At 50.0% G+C, this 22,050-nt stretch overlaps 1 protein-coding gene across 7 annotated transcripts in view; it reads left to right on the forward strand.

The window, feature by feature from the left end:
• Positions 1–182: 182 nt before the first annotated feature.
• BCL11A (BCL11 transcription factor A) overlaps positions 183–22,050 on the forward strand; it is a 75,368-nt gene continuing 53,500 nt past the window's right edge. For 3 of the 7 annotated variants that reach the window (XM_071444401.1, XM_071444489.1, XM_071444310.1), the window contains exons 1-2: positions 183–1,153; positions 6,797–7,126. In XM_071444401.1, the coding sequence (XP_071300502.1) occupies positions 1,099–1,153; positions 6,797–7,126 (385 nt within the window). In that variant the 5' untranslated portion in view covers positions 183–1,098. Of the gene's footprint in view, positions 1,154–2,151; positions 2,387–6,796; positions 7,127–20,365; positions 20,451–22,050 lie in introns of those variants that run through there. The other 4 variants (XM_071444578.1, XM_071444843.1, XM_071444916.1 and 1 more) reach the window with 4 other exon arrangements.

The following is a 22,050-nucleotide window of genomic DNA, read 5'->3' on the forward strand; positions in this document are numbered from 1 at the left end:
TCGCCGCCGAAGTTTCCCGCGGCCCGGCCCGAGCCCCCGCCGCCCCCCGGCTCCCTGCGGGGCCGCCGCCGCCGCCGTCCCCCGGGGACGGGCCGCAGCTCCCGGGAGGAGGGGACTCGGCGGCTTCGAGGAGGATGGGGGGGGGGGCGAGCGGGGAAGCCGGGAGCCGGATGCACCCCTCCCGCTTGCTTTTTGGGTGGTCTCCGGTCCTACCTGGCTTCCCCCAGCTCCCCCACCTCCTCGGCACAGCCCGCGGCCAGCCTGCCCCGCAGCCCTCTCTGCCCGGCTCTGGCTTCACCGATGTGTTTGCTTTTCCAGCGGGGGTGTGCGTGCGAGAGCTGCCGCTGCCTGCCTGCCTGCTCGCTCGCTTTCTCCCGCTCCTTTTCCTCCCTTCTCTCTCCCCGTGTGCGTGTTCAATTTCCCCCCCTCGCCCCTCTCCGGGGTCCCCTCTTGCACCCGCTCCTCGGCGGCCACTCGCGGCTCCGGCCGCCGCCCCCTCCGCCCCCGGCCCACCGGCTCCATTCGGCAGCGTGCGCCGGGCAGCCGGTGCGCCCCCCCCCGCCGCGCCCCCTCCCCTCTCCCCCCTGCGATCACTGTCCATTGGCTTGTCCTGCTCTCTTTTTCATGTCCAGCCCCTGATGAGTGTCCATTGGTGTTGCCTTCGCCTTCCCTCCTCCCCTCTCCCCGGCTTGCCCTGCCCATGTTTTGTATGTCTCTGTCCATCCAGGCTCCTGACGTTCAAGTTCGCAGGGACGTCACGTCCGCACTTGAACTTGCAGCTCAGGGGGGCTTTTGCCATTTTTTTCATCTCTCTCTCTCCTTCTCTCTCTCCCTCTCTCTCTCTCCCTCTCCCTCTCTCTCTTTTTTTTCCTTGCACAAAAAAAAAAAAAAAAAAAAAAAAAAAAAAAAAAAAAAAAAAAGCCATGACTGCTATCCCACAATTCATCTTCCCTGCGCCATCTTTGTATTATTTCTAATTTATTTTGGATGTCAAAAGACATTGATGAAGATATTTTCTCTGGAGTCTCCTTCCTCTCTAACCCGTCTCTCCCGATGTGAACCGAGCGACTCACAAGCCACCGAAGCCACCAACCCACCATGTCGCGCCGCAAGCAAGGCAAACCCCAGCACTTAAGCAAACGGGAATTTTCACGTAAGTAACCCGGAGAGCAATTTATTTAATTTCCCCTTCACGGATTTAATTTTTAATTCGAGCGAGAGCAGGGAAAAAAAAAATTAAAAGTGAGAGGGAGTGAGCGAGTCGGGGAAAAAATGAACTCAGCGCCGGCTCGGGATTCTCGGCATTCCGGGTAATTTCTCCCTCTCTAATTTAATCACCTTGATGACTTTTCTTCTCTTTCTGTCCGTGCCCCTCGCCCTCCGGCGCGCACTCCGCTGCCCCGCTCCGCGCTCGCCTCTCGCCTCCCGCTCTCCGCGCTCTTTGGCGGCAAGAGCGGCAGCTCTCGCCCGGCACCGGGAGAGGCGCGGGCGAGGTGCAGGGCTGCCGGGGGCACAGCCGGCCGAAAGTGGGAAGAAATTCCTGCGGGAACGGCGGGCTGCACGCCGGACACCGCGGCGGCCGGGAGGGCGGGATGTGCGGGCGAGCGGAGCGCGGAGAAAGTCCGGCGGCCGGAGCCCCCCGGGCTGCCGGCGGGCTCGCCCCCTCGCCCCGCGGCGCCCTCCCGGGGGGGCCACAGCCGAGCCCAGCGGGGCCGCCTCCCTTTTGTTTCCGCCGCGGGGCGCGGGGTGGCCGTCCCGCCGCTCCCCGCCGCCCCGGGCCGGCGCCGTGCGGGGCTCCGCCGCCCCGACCTCGCCCCGCGCCCGCCCCGCCGCCGCTCCGGCTGGGGCTGGGGCGGGGGACGGCACCGGGCGGCGAGGGAGCCGAGCCGAGCCGCGCCGCGCCGGCTGGGATTCCCTCCTCGCCCTCGCCTCGCGTTCTCCCGCTCGCTTACTATTTTTTGGAAGATTTTCAAAAAAAAAAAAAAAAAGTGGAAGTGGATTTTGATTGGGAAAAATCTCGTGTCTGAATGTTTACAAGCACCGCGTGTGCGGGGAGCCTCCTGCCAACAAACACAGGCGAGAGCGAGCCCGGGCTGAGCACACACGCGCGCTCACACACACACACGCACACACACACGCACACACACACACACTCGCACCCTCACACCCGCGAACGGCCCTTTCTCGCCGCCGCATTTCAACCCCAAACCAAATCCGCTCTCCCCGGGAGAGAAAAAACACACCCCGAGCCCCACCACACCGTTCGCAACAAAAACTCTCCGGCTCCCTCCGTCCCTCCCTCCAGCCGCCACCACACACACCAGGGCTAGATGCAAGATAAGCGGGAGCGCTCTTTGCACAACAAAAGGCAACTCGAGCTGGAAAGGTTTGGGGCGAGGGGGGTGGGAAGGAAGGGAGAAAAAAAAATCCTCTTTTCCTCGGGGTGAGCCTGGGGGAAGGGGAAATGCTGCATGCTTTTCCTCACTCCTTTCCCCCACTTTTCTTTATTTCTTCCTTTCTCTCTCTCCCATTACTCCCGGCGGGTTTTGTTCTCTCCCAGGGATGGCAGAAAACCCAAGGCCGTTTCTTCCTGCCAGCCATCCCCGGCTCCCTCGGCCCTTCGCAAAGCCCCCCAAACTTTCCGCCGCGATTTCTCTTCCCCCACGGCCGCCCAGACATTGCGGCCAGGTTCGCACATGGAGCGAAGGAAGCGGCGCTGGCTCTTTGCAGGCGGCCGCTCCGCCGCGGGCAGGGCCGGCCGGGGGCTCTGCCTGCCTAAAGTTTGCCTTAAAACCCGGGCTGTGTCGGGGGCTCAGCCCCTCCCCCCGCCGTCTCTTTCCCCCGATACTTTTCGGGGAGCCTTTTTTTTTAAATTTTTTTTTTTTTTGTTTTCATTGCCTGGCTAGGGATGGGGTGCAGCATCACTGGCATATGGGGATGGGCCCCCCCGGAAATGGGGGGTGCACGGGTATGCTTTCCCCGGGCGGCCCTGGAAGTGAGGTGCGGGGAGCAGGGATCGCGGCGGGAGCGGAGCAGGGGATGGGGGGCTCCGGCTCGGCCCCCGGGGCAGCGGCGGCGGGCGGGATCCCCGCGGCTGCTCCCGGCCGAGCAGCCCGGGCCGGCGCGGAGCGCGCCCACGTGCGGGGCGGGAGCGGCGGCCGGGCCGGGCCCGGGGGTCCCTGCGGCCAGAGCCGCCCCGGCCGTGGGGAGGGGGCGTGGGTGGGCCGGGAGCCGGGGGGGAAAGGGAGGCCGGGCCGGGGGAGCGGCGCGCCGGGGATGCGGCGGCGGGGCCGGGGCCGGGGCGGCGGAGGCGGCGGGCGGGATCCGTGCCCGCTTCGGTCGCTAGGAGGCACAGCGAGATCAAACAACCGGGCAGCCCCGCGAACTTGAACCTGGCCGGCTCCTCCGCTGCCGCCCGGCCGGCGGGAGGGGGAGGGCGCCCAGCTCCCTCCCCTCCACCCCCCCACGCCCCCCTCCCTCTTCTTCTTTGTTCTTAATTTTGCGCGGAGTTTGCTTGCTCCGGGAGGCAGCGGGGGATGCTCGCCTTCCCCCCCCCCGGGTTTCCCTCCCTCCCCATAACGTGTTGGCGGTTCCCATTGTACCCCCAAGTCTCCCTTTCCTCGCACCGCACGATCCGAAGACACAAACTTGGGATTAAAGAACCCTTCTCCATCCTTCCCACGGTACGGTGCGGGAAAATGCCCCCGCAGCGCATCCCGCATTGCCCCGCGGGCATTTCTCCTCACCGTACTGTGGCACCCCCCTCCCCGCCCCATCACCCCCAGTACCTCCTTTATCCCGGCACTCCAAAATCCATCCCTCTTTTGCCGGTGCGGTTGTTTTGGTGGCTGGGAACAAGGGGAAAAAGGGGGGAGTAGGAGGGCGAAGGGGGAAAGCTGAAAAGACATGTTGGTGGAAGGGCAATTTGCATGAAAAATAAGAGACGGATGATTAGGGACCCAGGCAGGGAATTTTGATTGCCCCAGAATTAAAAGATGCATCCTGCAAATCGGAGGCAAGACCAGGTGAAATGAATTCTGGTGTTTTCTTTGTACTCCCGGTATTTTATATTATGTTCTAAAAGTAGCAGTAATAATAAAAAACATATTTTTTTGCTGGCTCTGCCTCCATCAGGAGCCAAATGTTTTGCAGCTAACACAGTGCCAGCCGTATTTCATACATTAGTATATAATTCTTGTTAATTAGCAATAATTTACGTTAAGAGCATAGAAAATGTTGAGGTTACAGGTTTTATATCTGTACATTTGATCATCTTGTTATTTTCAAGAACTTTGCCTCCTATAAAATTAATTAGGTGAAATGTGGAGGTGTAATCAGCAACCTCTGAATTACCACTTCATTTCCTGGTTTTGATTGTAAATCAGCCCAGTCCGTACAGACTTTTAGCAAAGTCTATTTTTGTTCGGTGCCACTTTTAACTGTCTGGTGTCGAAGCAGCGGGTTACCTTCCCCTGCTAAATAATAGTGACAGCGTCAGAAAGGAATCAGGCCGCGGGAAAACATTATAATTGAGTAATGATTATGCAGAGCTCCTCGCTAAGCCAGTTGCGAGGGGAGCACGGGTGGTTTTGTGTCTCTTTGCTGCGGAGGGTCGGTGAGCTCGAAGTTAGGTTCGCAAAAATACCTTTGTCTGCGGCGAGCAGCAGCGAGCTGCCGGTGGGATTAGTCCTGCAATAATTTACTCCCTGGGTCCGAACGCCAGGAACGGCTTGGGGAGGAAAAACGCCGTGCCCGGCAATCCCGCAGAAACACCCTGCTCCTTCCCGTGGCGGCTTCCCGAGGAGCAGCGTGAGACGCACGTTGTGCCTCCTCTCCTGCCGGTCTGCAAGTTTAGGAGAAAGCCCCAGCGATTAAGACATTGTTTTTATTAATACGAATGTAACCTTCATATTCCTGTGGTTGACCTTACGTTAAATTAGAAGTAGTACTAGAGGCAAGAAATGATGGACTGGATCCCTGTGTCCTAGTTGGAGCTGAGGTACGGCGAGGTAGTGTGCTCTTTCAATATTATTTTACGCAGCACAACTGGGAGCTACTCCAGATCTTCCTCCTCAATATTCAGCCTAGGTAGGGTTGAAATAAATTTAACCTGAGTTCACTGGATTTTTGCACTTTATCAAAATCAGTTCCAATATTGTGCAGTCAAATTAAAATCTATTTTTTGATTCTCTGTGGCTTTAAGTTCATTAAATGTGAAATTGGCAGCCAGCTAAAGAAGGTCAGGCTGATTAACTGTTTAGGAGTTGTATTCTGTCTCTCTTGTGTTACCTGGCAGTGTTTTGAGGTGGGTTGTATTTGTAGTACCCTCTCCTCCTGCTCGCTGCTGTTAGCGTGCGTGTTGTGTTGCGCAGACAGAGGAACACCAACACGCTGCTCGTATTTATTTTTTTTTCCCCCCTCGTGAAAGGCGATGGCGGTGGAGACTGCACAGAGATTGCCAAGGTATTTTTCTGCAAATGTAATGTAAAAAAAAAAAAAGAGAGCCAACAGAAAAGAGAGCCGAGTCTGCCTCGTTAGAGCATCCACTGACGATTCTGTGAGCAGAAATAGCCTCATAATGAAGCTTTTTGGAGCTCATTCAGAAAATTTGTCAACTTTGACAACATTAGGCAAGGTATTTTGAGTTTAAAGAAGGCGCTTCTCACTGTTGGGAGGAAATGTGGCAGTTGCTTGGCCAAGCTGATTTTTAGATGCTGAAGGCCATGGGTGCTAACATGTTCAAGATAATTTAGGTATTCCCTTATTTCAGGATTAAAAAACGCTAAATGACTGATCGCCTTATTTCCTTAAGCACTAAAAAATACCCCATCCAGCTAATATCTCTGAGTGGGCTTGGTGGTGAATTTGCTGTTTATTTGGATCCTGAGGAGTAGCTCAGAAGTGAGCGGTGCCTCCCCCCACCCCGCAGGCATTTCTGCTGCACTTGCTTTTTATCATTTCGGTTTTCTGCCATAGATACTTATTTATTTATTTGCCTCATACCCTCCCCCTTCCCCCACTGCCCCCCCACTCGGTGTATAACTACTGCCTTTAGGATTTTTTTAAATTGGAAGCCGCAAACGGGCCGATGGGGACAGTGACACAAATCCGTGCATTCACGTCTGCACGTGTGTTCTGAGGGCTGGATGTGCCCTGCGTGTCGGTGCCTGGTGTGCGTGTGCCCATGCAGGCTGGCTCTCCCCCCTTCTCTTTTACACACACGCACGTGTTCCCTGCACGGCCTGTATGGGGAGTCTGCAGTGTGTGTTGAAACACCTTCTGTCTACACTGTATTTCTGAATTTTAGAAACTGGGTCTTGTCTGGCTGGTGGAAGATACACACCCATGCGTGTGAGAGTGTGTGCAGTGCTTTTAGCCTTGAATTCATGTACATAAATAATACATCCAGCAATAAAACACCACATTCCCTTCTTGTCGTAGTACCACAAGAGTTTCCCAGTGTGTTCTTGCAGCCTATCCATTTAATTTTAGCACCGAATCGTTCAAGGAGTCAGAAATGTGCCCTCGTGTAGGAGCACAGAGACAGTTGCGGTGCTCTCCCTCTGAGTTCTGCGTGCTAGGGCTGCTCCTGCAGGATCTCTTCCCTGTAACTGTTGAATCCCTGTCCCCGGTGCCGTGCTGACAGCCGTGTTGCATGGCTTTGGCTGGGGGGAGCGGGCGGACTCCAGAGCGGGGTGTAATATTCATGAAGAGGGGGCTCGGCGCGTTCCTCCCCCCGCGCCTGCTGCCTTTCCCGGGAGCTCTAACCATTCTCCTTTTGTTTCTCAAACTGCAGCCGAACCTCTTGAAGCCATTCTCACTGATGATGAACCTGATCATGGCACATTGGGAGCTCCGGAAGGGGACCACGACCTCCTCACTTGTGGCCAGTGTCAGATGAACTTTCCGTTGGGGGACATTCTTATTTTTATTGAGCACAAACGGAAACAATGCAATGGCAGTCTCTGCCTAGAGAAGGCTGTGGATAAGCCACCTTCACCCTCACCAAGTGAGCTGAAAAAAGCGTCCAATCCCGTGGAGGTTGGCATCCAGGTTACGCCAGAGGATGACGATTGTTTATCAACGTCATCTAGAGGAATTTGCCCTAAACAGGAACATATAGCAGGTAAATTAAAGCAAGGAGAAGTGTTTGCGAGTTTATTTCCGTGTCAGTCGCACCGTAGCGTGTTGGCAGTGGCGCGCTGCGGTTCTGTGTGTCCTGTGGGGGCCGGGCTGTCCGTGCCCTCCCTGCCCGGGTTAGCGGTGTTTGCCGGTGCCCGCGCGGCCGCGGGAGCAACAGGCACGTGCCAGCTGGTGTTCCTGGCCGCATTGTTCGAGGCCACTCTGGTGATTTGCCTGCATTGTAGGCACTGTCTCCCGGTGGGTGTCTGCCTGCCGGAGCGCTGCGGGAGGAGGGTTCCGAGGCTGCCGTGAGGAGCTTTTTGAGTCTTGGGCAAAGTCAGGGGTGAAAGAGTTAACCGAGCATCCGCCAGCCTTGGTTCCATATTGGCTGTCAGCGTATGGACTGTAATTAAACACAGCCCCATGGCAAAGTGACACCACCGACCTTGACTTTAAGATGCCATTTTCGACTGGCCAGGCCAGAGTAGAGAGGGCAGTTGCTGAAGCGCACAGACATGCTTATTCGAAAAGTTTAAGGGCATGTTGGAAATTTCAAAAGGTTGGTTTGACAGGAAAGGCTGCTCTCTGCAGCCTGCCTCCTCAGCCAAATGATAAATGCTTCGCTATGCTCTCTCTTGTCTCTGATGTGGTTTTGACAGATGTATCTTGATTTTGTTTGCGGTTTACACAACCACATGTCAGCCGTACAAATGTCCAAGGCAGAGTTCTGTTTTGTGCAGCAAACAATATGAAATGTAATTTAAAAAAAGAAAAAAGGGTAAATAATTCCATTTCATAGCATATTTTTTTTTCTTTTTATAAAATCAGAAAACCATTGGCCATGCAGATATTTTCACAAATGAGGTTAAAAAAATAAAAGTGTACCATGTAAAAGAAAATCCCAGAGCCCTGGGAGCGTAACAAGGCACGCTCTGCTTTTAAAACCCTACTAGTAAACAAAAGTACTGCCCATTTGCAGTGAGGGTTTCACATCACTTCAAACCACGCCAACGCTGCCAGTCGAAAAAGGCGAGACCGCAGCCTATCAACCCCAGTGAGTGCCTGAACCAGCTGCAAACTCCCCCTCCAGTGATGTTTGAGATGTGGCACTGCCTGTACCTCTCTTCGGGGAGCCCACAGGACCGCTTGGGGTTGTTGGAGGCGCAGTACATCATCACATGATGTGCTGGAGCTTGTCTTGGGCTCGCTTTGGCCACAAAGTTAAACCATAATAGGGCAGTAGGCGCTGGGAGGTTCAGCAGGATCCTCCCGCAGCCTTCCCTGGCCTCCAAGACAGCCGCCAAACTGTGCTGGAGAGCTGCAGCTCTGGAGGTTTTGTGGTGGCAGCAGATCCTATCGGTGCATGGCTGTCTGTCTGCGCACGTGTCTGTGCGTCGATCCATGTGTGTGCACACGCAGACGTCATGTGAACAAATGTGTGCTCTTTCTGCAGAGTAATCAGTCTTTCCCTGAAACGTGAATATCTCTACATGTAAGAGGAAACAGGCTCAGCTACTGCTAAGCTATATTTTGAATGAGACTTAACCCCCCTCCAGTAATTCCCCATATTGCACTTCCCAGACACGGATATTAAAGGTGAGGTTTCTTTCCCAGAGTGGTAGAGGGCAGTGCCCATTTCCATGTGCTGCCTGCGATCTGACGGAAAGCCAACAGAAGTGTAGGGTGTGATTAATGAAGCAGGAGCCTGGCGGAAGGGATTTGTAGTCTTCCAAGCTCTGGAGCCATACTAAATCACCAAATATGGAGGAGCGCTGGTATGATGTAACGCTGTATTTACGTACGGCGCCGCTCCGCTCAAAAGACAAAACACAGTATCTGTCAAGCAAGAATTAAACATGCTGTCGTCCTGTGGTCCTAGCTCGGTCCCTGGGCTGGAGGGATGGCCATGCTGAGGAGTTCTGCCCGAGGGGAACCTCCTCCGCTGAGGGTTTGCTCTGGCACTCACTTGGTGTGGGAGGCTCAGCGAGCCAAGTGTGGCTTTGGCGTGGCGCAGGTGACGCGAAGCGAGGAGGATTTGGGCTGGCGCGCCGTTACGGGGCTGTTAATTCAGAAAGGGCTGTGGTTTCACCTGGCTGTAAATGCTTTTCTGAGCAGAGGCAGTGGGTGAGGAGGGGGCACAGTGGCAGGGCCTGATCCTGCTCGCTTGTACATGTAGGTGGGCTTGACTGGGAGCAGGCTTGGCACCATGCGGGAGGGTCCACAGAGCAAGCCGTGAGTGTGTCCTGAGTAGGGATGGAGTTGTGGTTGTCAGGACTCTTCTGCCCCAAGGTTTCTGGCTGTGGTGCTCAGCCATGCCTATACAGATGGGAGGTCCAAGATCACAGCACCTCCCTGGCTGGGCTGGCGCTGAGCAATGCTGGGGTCCCTTGGTTCTCTTCCTGTTGGTTGGAAATGCAGCCTGGCTTTGGGAAAGGGAGAAGGTGCAGCAGGAGTTATGGGGTCTTGCACTGTTCGTCCCCTTCTTGTTTTCATCTCCCTTTTCAGTTGGAGTTCAGCTCTCTTGTGTCACAAAGAAGTGTGGTGATAGCTGGAGTGACCCATTGCTCGTAGCCAGTAGTTTGAGGAGTCCAGCAGTAAAATTTCCAGTGAAGGTCTTGGAGCCTGAACTGTGAAGTTCAGTTTTCAGGAGGACCCCTGTGAAGAACCTCAAAGTCTTCCAATTCAGCTATTTATATCTGATTTCTGTGCAAGAATGCAAAATGTAACATTGGAGTGTGTAATTAAGGAAAAAAAAAAAGATAGAGGCTGCCTTTGGAAAAATACACAGAAGTTGGGGAAGTGATTCTTTCTACTAAGAGACCAAAAAATACGTATTTTGTAGCAATATGAAAATGTTCCCAATTAGTTTTGAGGATGGAAGAAGTGTTCCAGGTTAGGCCTGGATACAGAGGTGCTGTGGGTGAGCTCTGGGTGCAGTTTTTTCCCTGCCTGCAGTTTCCTGGTCAGTATGTTGGGGTGTTACAGTAAAAGAATCGTGAGTAATGGTTAAAGATGTACGGAACAGCAAGGAGGCAGCGTCTCATTCAAATGCAGGGAGAAATGTCTGTTTTAACTGTCCTTAAGCTGCTCTTTATCTTGCCATTTTCCAGCGACAGGGCTGAGGACAGGAGCTTATATGTGCGTGTGCAACCTGTGCAGCAGCTGTGGGATCCATACAGGTGCAGGCATGTGTCCATACCTGGCTCTTCCATGTGGGTGTCTGCCTCTGCACGGCTCTGCCTTGCTATAAAATTTTGAGTGATGCTGATCCAGCGCCGGAGCTGAAATGCCATAAATTTAACTGAAAATTAATAGGATATGTTGTGTGGGTCCAACGAGGCAGCTTTCATCAATATGTATGTCAAAGCCTCACCACCAGATACCGGCAGCCCGTGATTTGCAGTGAGGGCGACGGCAGGGCTTTAGTTATCCGCTCTCGTATTTTACAATAGGGGGAAATATTAACTGAAGTATCTGGAGATCAGTGAATGTAAAATCGCTGCTCACTTATTGAAAAGGCTGAGGAAATATTTATCGCCCGCCCGTGTCAGGTTTTGGTGGTTTGTTTGTTGGATGTGTGAATCTGAGGGAATTAATGAAAGGTTGGGGCTGGGGTGAAGGAGGATCTTAAATGTTACTTGGATGCAGTTGGGGGAACACTTTGGAGTGCTGCTGTGAATTCCCCTGTATGATGCCGAGCATGGATGCGTGGATGCTCTATTTACTGTACAAAGAGGGGAGGAGGAGGGGAGGTCATTTTTTCTGCTCGAATCCTATATTCTCAAGCTGCTTGTGACATTCAAATTAAACACGTGGGAAAATAATGTAAGAAATCCCTCTGTCTGCTGCAGTCGGAGGAAGGTGAACGTCATTTGGTACTAAATTTGAGACTGAGTATTGTTTGATTATTACAGTTCTTGGGAAGTAATGTCTTTAAGCAGAATCTTTTTGGGGCTGTTGTTAGTAGTTGCCATTATAACTCTGTGGGTTGTGATTGTCGATTCCTTGTTTTGTTTTGTTCTGGAGACAAAAAAATACTGCTGTCTGCACTGAACAGTTAGCATTGCATCTGGACAATAAGATGAAAGCTTAAAAATAGAGGGGAGGGGGGAGAGGAAGGAATATGGGAAGATTTTGAAGTCAAATTCTATCTGCTTTCCCCATACAAAGAAAGAGAGAGAGCAGGCTGGGTAAAATATTGCAGACAGGAAAAAATAGTGAGGGTGCTACCCAAAGGCTCCCGCTCCCGAGATTTGGAGCGCTGCGTACAAGCTGTATTTGTAAATAAGACAGAGAAAGGTTGTGAACCGGCAGCTTGGCTGTTTTGTCAAAGTACAATGTCAGAGAAACTCTTTCTAAGACAAATTGTAAATAGAAGTGTCACGATGATTGCATGATTGAGCTCTAGAAGTGTCTTGCAATTGTTGGCATTGTCAGAAGACTTTTGAAAGCTTAATTAAAGGCGGTGGCCTGTGCGGCTGTGAAATTTACTTCTGGGGGGGGGGGGGGGGAATGTAAAAAATGTAGGGGATCAAAAAGTTGCTGTAATGCTGCTCGTGCAGGGATACAGAGAAGAGTCAATAGTTTCCCTGCTTTCCCCATTGCCTTTTATAAATAACGTTTTTTGAAGAAGCAAGCACGTGACACCAATATCATCCTTTGTACGAGGTAAAGATTGTGTTAGTTTTCCTATTCCCTGCTGTTCCAGACAGTTAATGTAAAAATGGGTCTTTATTGGAAACACAAATATGAGTTCACTCAAAGCACAGAAGCAGGGTAGAAAGTTTTCCTCTGCCTTCCAGGGGAGCATCACAGTGTTGTGGTGCCCTGAATATTTCTGCTGGGCTTTTTTGTTTCCTGCAAACCAGATCTTCTGAGAGGATGAGAAACATATTTTGTGTTCCTTCTCCTATTGCATGAGACACTGAATTGTGGAGCTGTCCATGAGCAGAGGCATCACTGTATCCAAAATGCTGGTGGTTCAAGAGGCAGCTTGGCACACGTTAAGCTCCATACAGATCTTGAAAGGTGCACGTTGGCATCACGTGCCCAAAGCTTTGGAAATCACGCGCGTAATAAACGCAAGGCTCTGCGCCGACAGTCCCAGCAACAAATGCTGGGCCACGGAAACTGAGGCAGGGAGTAAATTAAACACGTTCTAATTAGCCCAATGGGAGAAGTGAAGTCTTCTCCAAACATTCCCATAATTTGGTAATGCCTCTTTTAAAGAGGAGGAGGCCTATTAGCATCGCCCCGTTTTGTATATGCAACCCTCAGCCCACGAGCTCGCTCCTGCTTCATTCAAATAATAAAAACGATTAAAGAGGCTTGTGAGGCACAGTCAGGCAACAGGAGCCTCCAGTTGTTTGCCTGCATGCATCCTCATTTGGACAAAATTTTTTTTTTGGACAAAATTCCCTTCAGGCTTCGGTCTGTTTTTATATCCACTAGTACCAGCTTTGTGCAGTAAAAGGCATTTAGCATCAAGCTGGACATGGCCTGGCACAGTGCCACTTGTGTTTTGTTGTGTTTTTTTTTTTTTAGCTAATCGCTGAGGATCTCTCGTTACCTTTCTGCTTGTTGTGATTTTGTTCGGGTCATGATGCTGCCAGGGATGTCGTGAGTCCAAGGAAGGTGTCTTGTCCCAGTGGCAGGCATTTCAACGCAGCTTCCATCTGGGAGCGCTTGGTTTTATGTGTCAGCTACTGGGGTACTGCACAAGTCCATAAAACAAATCAGGTCCGTGTATTTCAGTGTATTAAGTCTTACATATTTGTATGTTCATGCTAGTAGCATGGTCCTAAAATTAACTATTGGGGTGGATTTTTGTTTTGTTTTTCCCTTGGGCTAATGAACATAATTTTGTCTCTCTGTGTACATAGACAGCAGCTCCAGCCTGACGCCTGGTGACGTCGGGCATAGCAGGTTTGGGCCCATGTAGGTAGTACATGGATTGCTGTGATTTATGGCATACTTTTAAGAACAACAGGCACATTAATGGACCCACAAACCACCCAAGCAGTTGGGATGATCTGATAATGAAGTTCCATGAAACACAGTTCGCTCTGGAGGGGCCCCTATCTTGGGTGTGCTTTGCTCCGCCAGATGTGGATCAAACTCTTGCAGGAACTGGACTGGTGGCTGTGGACCCCTATGGATGAGCAGACCAAGTGCTGACATTATTCAAACCTTCCCGTGTTGATGCCAAACGCATTTTAAAGCCCATAAACATCCTCCCCGTCTCTAATCAGGTTTAGTATGCAACGCATCCCGCACGGGGTTCAGCCAGTTTGTTTTCCAACCTTTATTGGCCAGCTGCACTTGCTGTGCATCTTTAAAATATTTCAGCAAGGCTTTTTTTTTGCTCTTCCATCACCGAGGCTGGTAACTTGGTGGCTCATTCTTCATTCGGAGGTGGCATTGCCTGGGGTTGGCGAGGGAAAGGTTTGCGGTGTGGGGTGTGGCGAGGTCAGCCCCGATCCCAGCAGGGAATTTGTGTTCTTCATTTGCCTTTACAATCGGAGCACAGCTACTGTACCTTGGAGCAGCTCTCAGGTGTGAGCTCAGATGGGCGCATGTAAATGTCCTGTCAGATGCAACACAGGAATATTAATGTTTCCTCAGCACCATGCTATAATAAAGCTGTACACAGCCAGCTTAATATGCAGCCGGGCTGGGGAATTGTATAAAACTTCGATAGCCCAGTGTGAATGACAGCGGTGGAAAAAAAAAAAATTCAATATGCCACAGTTTGCATTCTTGTTTCCCTTTGATCTAAAGCAAAATGAAAACATCCTCTCCTCTCCCTCCTCATTCTGAATAGGTGTCCTTCCTCTGCAAAATTGGATAGTAAGTAAGAAAAGAAGACAAAGTACAGGGCACGGTGCTGAATTATTTGAAGCACATTAACTTCAGCCCGCTGGGGGATGTAATTTTTTCAAGTATTAGCAAACATTTATTTTTTATACTCGGGATTGTTGGCATTGCTTTTCATTCTTTTTTTAGCATCTGGGTCTGGTTGAAACAAAGAAAACAGAGCCACCACAAACAGGGGCTGGAGCCCCTTTTGCCCTCTGGCTTGGGCACGGCTCAGGCTGTACACCCTCCTTGCAGAGGTTTCATTTGCATCTTCTTGTGTGTTTGAATCTTCAGCTCCATCCAAAGGTGTCTGCTTTTCAGTGCGGTTGTGTTCGAGGATTTTTAATAATGTGCTCATTTAACTGAATCAACAGCTGTCAGGAGCGGTTGTAGTAAATCCACAAAATGCACAAAGAAAAATACATACGTTCCCTGAAACAAAACACTTGAAACAAATTGGCTGCCAAAAAAAGCTGCTGAATTCTGGGTTTGCAGACAGTGCACCAAAGTGTTTCTTCTCTCTGCTTTCCCCGGAGACCTCTCCCTGCTTGCCTGCTGCAATTCTACTGGAACTTTTTACCTGAACAGGTTGCTTTTAAAGGAAAAAATCCTATCACTTCCCCATCTGGCGGGTACAGAACTCAGCTACAGCTCAGATTTTTTTGTTTTTCACACTAAATAGCTGAGACACCAAGAGTGGGGCAAGAGCAAAAGCCAAATAACTGCATTGCCGGCAAGGCAGGAGGCTCAGTATCCCTGGGAAATAGCTGTCAGGAGAAGCTATTCCTCTCTGCCCTTCCAGGCAGGCGTTGTCAGGGTGCTGCAGAGGGTGCAGGATTCCCCCTGGAGGGGCTGTGCTGGTGGAGGGAGATGTGGGGAGCTTTGGTCAGTCAGAAGCAAGGACTTTCTGCTTCCACCCTCCCCTGCTTTGCCTAAATGCTGAACAATTACACCTACAATTTGATCTTAGCTGCAGATAGAAAAACCTCTGCCTAAATAAACAATGGAATTACTGCTGAACAACAAAGGCTCAAAGAAGAGCCCTGCCTTTAGTGGTGTTATTATTGTTGTTGTGGATAATAATATTATTATTACTATTGTTATTATTACTGCTATTACTACAGCTATTACCTCTTTAAAATTATGCATTGCAGTTCCTTGTTCCTTTAGGAAGTGAGGAGTTTAATTTTGCATTAATTGCTTGCTTAATTGATTTATCAGGTAGGGAAATAGAAAATGCAAAAATACAAATGTGTTGTGTTGTACCCCCCCAATATTCGCAACAATTAATTTGTCACCCAGCATTACTGTGCTTCAGCGTCACAGCTGGGGTTTTTTTTCAGATATTGAATGAATCATCTGGGTTTTGTTGCATTTTAGCTACTGAGTTTATTCTTTGTGGAGTAAGAGAATAGATCAGCAGAACTGTCGTTCTTCGGGCAGGGCATGGCGAGCGCACGGAGCATTTACTGGGTGAGGGTGGCCGTGGGGCTTTTCCCTGTGTTTCTCTATTACTGGTGCTGATTTTCATGTTTAGGGAAGAGTTGTTGTGCAATGAGAAACAGTAGTCCAGAAGCCTTGTTCTCTTTGAGGAGCTAGAACACAGTGGGATGCATTTGGAAAAAGAGATAGAGGCTGTATTATTTTGTAATAAACTATAAACTGTCCTATGTTAAATTTGTGTTACGTTAGAAAAAATCAATAAGGAAAAATTAAATTCTGATAAAGATACTCTTGGATCTTAGAAAATAACTGCTGTCCTTTTAACTAAAACATTTGAGGAGCTTCAAAGAGTATGTATTTCTTCTGATCTTAGAGCTGTGTGACTGGTAGCAGGGAAAAAAAAAATCTTATTCTACATACAAGTGGATTGCTTAACAAGTCGGCACAGACACATACTTGTTTGTACCATAGAGATAAAAATTCCTGTATAAAAATAATTCAGTTGCTGACAGCAGGCATTGTGCTGGGGCTGCCTCTTTTGTGCTGGCCGGGGGTCAGGGACCACGGCTCCCACTTTCTGCCGGGGGGGAGGCTGTCACGATCGCTTGCTGGAGCCTGGAAATAAGTTAATTGCTTTATTTTAGGGAATGCTCAGAGCCCAGTAGTGTGGTTTTTATGTCTCTGGAAATAGAGAAAAAAGTGGGGGGAAAAATCTCCTAATGGGGGGACATGACTTGAAGGCAGTTTGGGAGACCGTGGCCTTCAACAGCTCGGCGGCCCAGCAGTAGTTTCTAAACTTTTGTTTTGAACCTAATTCTGATTTATGCTGTCGCATCCCATACCGGCCTTCCCTGGACTCTTTTTGTGTGAAGTAATGTTGGTGTTGGGGGGGAATTGCTTAAAACTGGGGACTCTTGGCCAGTCCAGATGTTTGCTGCTGCGGCTGTTGCACGGCGCCGGGTCCTGTTGTGCCCAACAAATGTAAAAAAAGCGGGGCATTTGCACAGCTCTGGGCATCATCTGCTTTGCTCTCCAGGGGTGCAGGTAGCATAAGCCATGAGGTCTGGGAAGGCTGGTGAGGTGGGAGTAGGAGTTACTTGACCATTCATCCACCCTTCCAAGTCGGGGTGCTGGGGAGGCAGCCAGCGCTTCCCCCCCTGCCAAGCTCCTCCTGGGGTGGCTGGCAGCAGTGTGTGCCCTGCTCTGTGCCCTTTGGCACGGCTGGATCAGGCTGAGAGCAGAGCCAAGCTGGGAGCGATGAGCGGTGCCCCCGCAAACTCCGCAGGCTCGGCGGCCGCAGCTCCGCTCCGGAGCACCGTGACTTTCGCTGTGCCATGCTCCGGTGCCGAGGTCTTTTCATCCCTCCCTTTTAAACCCAGCCAGTCCCTAAAATTAATGCTGCTGCACTTTGATGAAAATAATGTTTTTATAATACATTTGCTGTTTACATGGACGATGTGACTTGAGGGGAAAAAGGCTTTTTTGGAGGGTGGTGGAAATCTTGTTAATCTGCTCTCGGAGAGCGGCACACAATACTGCCTATGAGCAAGTCTGTGCTGCTTTTGATAAATTACCATGTTTAGAGATAGGTTTGGCTCTTAAGGGCTTAGTTTTCTGAACAAAGTCCATAACAATGTTTTCTGCCTCTGTTTGTCTCCAGCCCCTTTGGCTTGACTCGGAGCCCTGTGTTTAGTTGAAGCTCCGTCTGGAAGATATAACAATTTTGCATTAAAAAAATAAGGAAATCACAGGAAGAAAAACCCTTTTGCTTTTTGGATGAATCTTACTGATAATTTGCTAAAGCTCATTTGAATTTTAAGCACTTCTTTAATCTTCAAAGGCTAAATTGCTTTATGAATATGCATGGTGTGGGCAGACTTTAGTTCATTACCTAGTTGTAAATTCTAATGACCATTAGGTCCTTGCAGTAATTGCGAATTGTTTTGCATTTTTGATTGGCCTATTAACATGTGCATTCGGCACACATCAGGCCAGCCTGTCAGGCTGCTGAAGGAGAAAAAAAAGGTGAAAATTGTTTTATAGCACCAAGATTCTTAGATTTTCAATCTTGGAAAATTGATGATGTAAAAAAATTAAAGCGGTGTTTTTTCTTCTCAAGATTGAAAGTTCACCAAGAGATTTGACATATTTAATTTACATGATGACTTTGCACTCCTTCATTAATGCAATTTGCATATGAAGCTGTTGTTAATCACTTTTGATCATGTTTTGTGTATTAGCTGCCTCAGTGGCTCTTCTCCCTCAGATGCTCCAGTAGAAAGCAGCAAAATGATGCATCTTCTTGCCAAGTTTCCTTTAGTGAATTGAGGAATTAGGAGTCTAACCTTGAGTAATTAAATATGTTCTATCAGTTCTCTTTTAATGTTAAGTACACTTGGTTGGAAGTGTAGAAGGAAATTGTTCCCATTTGGGGGAGACATTCCTTTAAAAAATAATCCTACATGTGTAGATAGAAAAGAATTATTTTCCCTGCTCTGGAGATGCCAGGGCCGGAGGGAGAGGTGTCAGCAGGGCAGGATGTGGCGGAGCCTGGTCCCCTCTCTGCTGTGACCAGTGTTGGAAGCAGTGCCCCAGGGCCCATCCTGTGCTGCCCGGGGCTGCAGAGCTGCTGCTGCCATTGGGGTGGTGACCCTGCCTTGGGGGGACACGGGGCTGCAGAGCTGCTGCTGCCATTGGGGTGGTGGCCCTGCCTTCGGGGGACACGGGGCTGCAGAGCTGCTGCTGCCATTGGGGTGGTGGCCCTGCCTTCGGGGGACCCTGCACAAAGGGCAGGGAGTGCCCTCTGTTTGTGGCACCAAATCCTGCTGCTGCCTCTGCTCCTCTTCCTCTCCAGTCTCCCAGTTGCCTCATCACAAGGAAGGGTCTTTTTCTGCTGCCTGTCCGGGCAAGGTGTTAATCATGCAGCCCTGGCAGGGGAAACTGGGAGCAGCCTGGCTGGGAGCCTGCTCGGCTCTCATAACCTGCCCGGGCATCCATGCCCAGGCAGTGCCAGAGGCCGTCTGCCACCCCTCCTGCCTGGCTGGGGCTTGGCCTGGTCCCTGTCCCCACTGTCCCCTGTCCCTCAGGCTGGCAACACCTCAATTCCTGGCTGTGGGCTCGGGCCCTTGCTGGTGCTTCCTCCCTTGGGCTGTCCAGCCTTGGTAATTGATGCTCAGCTTTGGTTGGAGAGTTTATCACTGGGTACGGAGATGAATCGGAGGGGTGAAACAGATACCCTGATTAAAGGAACTGCTTAATGAAAGAAAATAAACGGAGAGGGAAAAGGACCGTTCTGGAAGGAACAGAAGTATAATTTTAACCTCAGAGGAGACCTGCTGCTGCCCTTCCATGACTTCCACCCATACCACGCTAAAAGCGTGGTGCAGTTCAAAGTTGTTAATATTCAGCTGGGAAACAGTATCCAGAACACAAATAAATTATTAAGTGCATGAACTTTTTCGGCAGTAAGATGAACTGATGGGGTCCATCTGCGAGATCCAGGGGCTTTTTATTTGTGTGTGTTGAACGATTCTGCCCTCTCCGACTTCATAGCCTTTGGTCCCTGGCCAAGTGCATGCATAATTGATTCCACACGCGCTATCATTTTCTTGATGTAATTGCTTTAGTAAGATATGTTGAAATCTAATGGATAATTTACTATATGAAAATGACAAAAAAGTAAACGTTCGTGTTTTGTGCGGAGAGAAGAGTGCCCAGGTGACCTGTGTGGTCACCCACATGAAACCCACGTGGACCATCTGCCATGGGCAAAGATGGAGGCAAATTGCTGCAGGAGTTCAGAGCAAACTCTGGAATGAATTGGAGTTTTACAACACAGGTGAAAGCAAAACAGTGGCGTTGTTTGGAAACTTTTATTTTTTCTGGAGTGATGACTTATTTGCTTTTCTGATTGCCAGAATGAGAACTCGGGAAAAAGTTCTCTGCAGAAGGCAAGGGGGTAGTATTTTAAAAAATCAGTGTGTCCTGGACTTGCTGTCCAGTGCTACAGAAGATCCTGGCACTGATGTCTTGCCTGGCAAAAAGATCTACTCTTCTGGCTGCTTAAATAGTGCACCAAATTAAAATCAATGCATCAGTTGGGCTGAGTATATTTTTAGAGATCTCGGAAGTGTAAAAATATCAAATCCACCTATAATTCCATCCCCATCCAAAGGAAAACGTTCCACTTGAAAATTTGACATCACATTGGTTTTTAAGAAATTATTTGTTAATTAGTCCTTGCTTCCCAGTCCTGAAATATTTCGTAATCCTTTCCATAATTTTTAAAAATACACTTTTGAGGTGGTGTAGACACAAAAACATTTTCTTATTTGCTTCCCCCCCTGCCGTGATGTTTTCAATGTACTAAAAGAGGAAAAAATATCCAAGGCAAACCCACATAACTGTAGCAAAACTGTTTCTGAGCAAGTCATAATAATGAACAACACATGATCTGAAATGTGATCAGCAAACATATACTTATGCCAAGGAATTTTTGCCATTCACATACCAAGGTTCTGTAAATCAGTAAACCGCGGCAGAGGAGCCCCCTGCACGGCGAGGGGAGGAGCAGGAGCCGGAGCAGGATGGGCTGCCCTGCAGAGCTGTCTTGTTACAGAGCAGGGAATGGGAACAAGTTTTCTCCCTTCCACCTTCCTCATCTCCCTCTCAATCCACGCACCAATTGAAAGAGGGAAAGTGCAGCCTGAGCTATCCTCAAAAGCAAAAGCAGACAAATAAGTAGCAAAGAAATGAAATTTCATCACAACGTGTTTTATGGGATTTTTTTTCCTTCCCCCACCTCCCCATCTTACACAGAACCAAAATGTAAATTACTTTCTGGTCCTAATTGGATTTAATTATTTCTTTAGGAGAGGATGGGTGGGAGGGGGTGGGAATGGCACACAGCTGTCCTACCAAAACAAAGGAGCCAGAAAACCCTCATTTTCCCCCATGTTGGCTAATGAACGGTGCCGAGGATTCTAGTGCTGGCGAGCAAATGGAGCGCTCTGTAACCTGGGGAAGGGGTAAGCGCTGTCGGCAGCCGGGAGCATTCGGAGCAGGCCAGGCTAGCTGTTAGGAAGTGCACTTCAATGCTGATTTGTGATTTCCTATTAATTTTTGTAACTGCCCTGTGTTTTAGAGCACCCAGCCCGGGTGCTCCCAGCCCTTCCCTTAACCCAGGCCACGTTGCCCAGATGCCTCAGCCCTGTGGTGAGACCCACCCTCAGTATTGGGCTGTGAATCTCTCCGGCCCCGCTCACCTGGGAAGCAGCAGCTCCCTGTGGCACTGCTGGGAGGGACTGGGAGTGGATTTGGGTGCCCTGCTCTCGGTGGGGTGTTCTCTGTGCCCCCCAGCTGGGGTCTGGGGCACTCGGGGGCCAGCAGTGGGGTCTGGGCGAGCTGATGCTGGCACACTGCACCCGTGGATCTCCAGGAGCTTTGCAAGCTTTAATGAATGCGACCACTAACGTGATTTATTGTGCGATTCATTATTGGTATTGGAGGGACTGTATTCTTATTTTGTCATTTGCTGTTAAAATTAATACACTCCATGCTGGCTATAAAAGTGTATTTGCATTTAATTGCAAGTCAGAATGAATTAGTGGATATGATTTAAACCTGAACTCACTCCCTAAAAAGAAATCTTCGGTGGGGAAGGAAAAATCGAGCTCTGTGCTGGATTTCTTTGGTGGACATGGGGATGGAGACAGGAGTCGGGGAGAGGAGGGGGCAGGCGGGGGATTGGTTCTTTTTTGTTTTTTAATTCTTGAGGTTGCTTTCAGCAAAAAATGCCTTTGCCAGGAGGGGCTTAGGCAAAGTGGTCAAGCACATCTGCTCCTGGGAAGGTAGGGAAGAAAAGAGGTTACTAGTAATAGGGCAGCAGCACAAAGGGAAAATTGTACACTGGAAGCATTAGTCTCCTCGGCGGTGGTGTGGCCAGACTGGTTTAGCAGACAGGATGATAGATTGCTTTGTCAAGGGTCCCAGGGTGTGCCCTGAACTTGAAGCACTTTGTTTATCTTGAATAGAAAGGGAAAAGCACAGACATAATCGATGTCTAGTTTTTTAGGAGGGAGGAAGAGGTAGAGGAGGGAGCGAGGGGGTGGTGGCGGGGGGAGGCCCTGGCTGTGGCTCTCCATTAACAGATGAACTTGGCTGAAGTCCAGAGTTTGATGAGAGAGTGTCACAGCTCCAGGGCCGGCCAGCCTTTTCAATAATTTTCTTTTTTTTTTAATACCTGCTGACTGCACATCAAATGCTCCCAGGTCTTTTGGCTAAAGGCAAGAAGAGGGAGAGGGGAGGGGGGGAAAGACACAGCTCCATTTTTTCCCTCTGAACCAGTTGAGACCAGTCCCTTGGCCACGCATGCAGGTTCTATCATCTTTCCTGGCTCGCTGTTGGGAAAAAAAAAGAGTTGTCGCCGTGCCAGTAACCTGAGGGCCCAGGACAGGAAAAAAAAATAGGGGGTTGCTGTTCTGAGAGGCAAACTAAACTAAAAGAGTGTGAGAGCAGGAGGGGCGTGCGTGCTGCGTCTGGGAGATTTCAGAGATAGCAGGAGTTAAATTGAGGGGTGAGAAGCATCTGCCCGGCTGGGGAGAGCAGACCCTGGGGGCAGACCCAGTG

Source organism: Agelaius tricolor, unplaced genomic scaffold, assembly GCF_023055355.1.
Source record: "Agelaius tricolor isolate 1412-34295 unplaced genomic scaffold, bAgeTri1.0.p SCAF_1, whole genome shotgun sequence".
NCBI classification, from domain to species: domain Eukaryota; kingdom Metazoa; phylum Chordata; class Aves; order Passeriformes; family Icteridae; genus Agelaius; species Agelaius tricolor.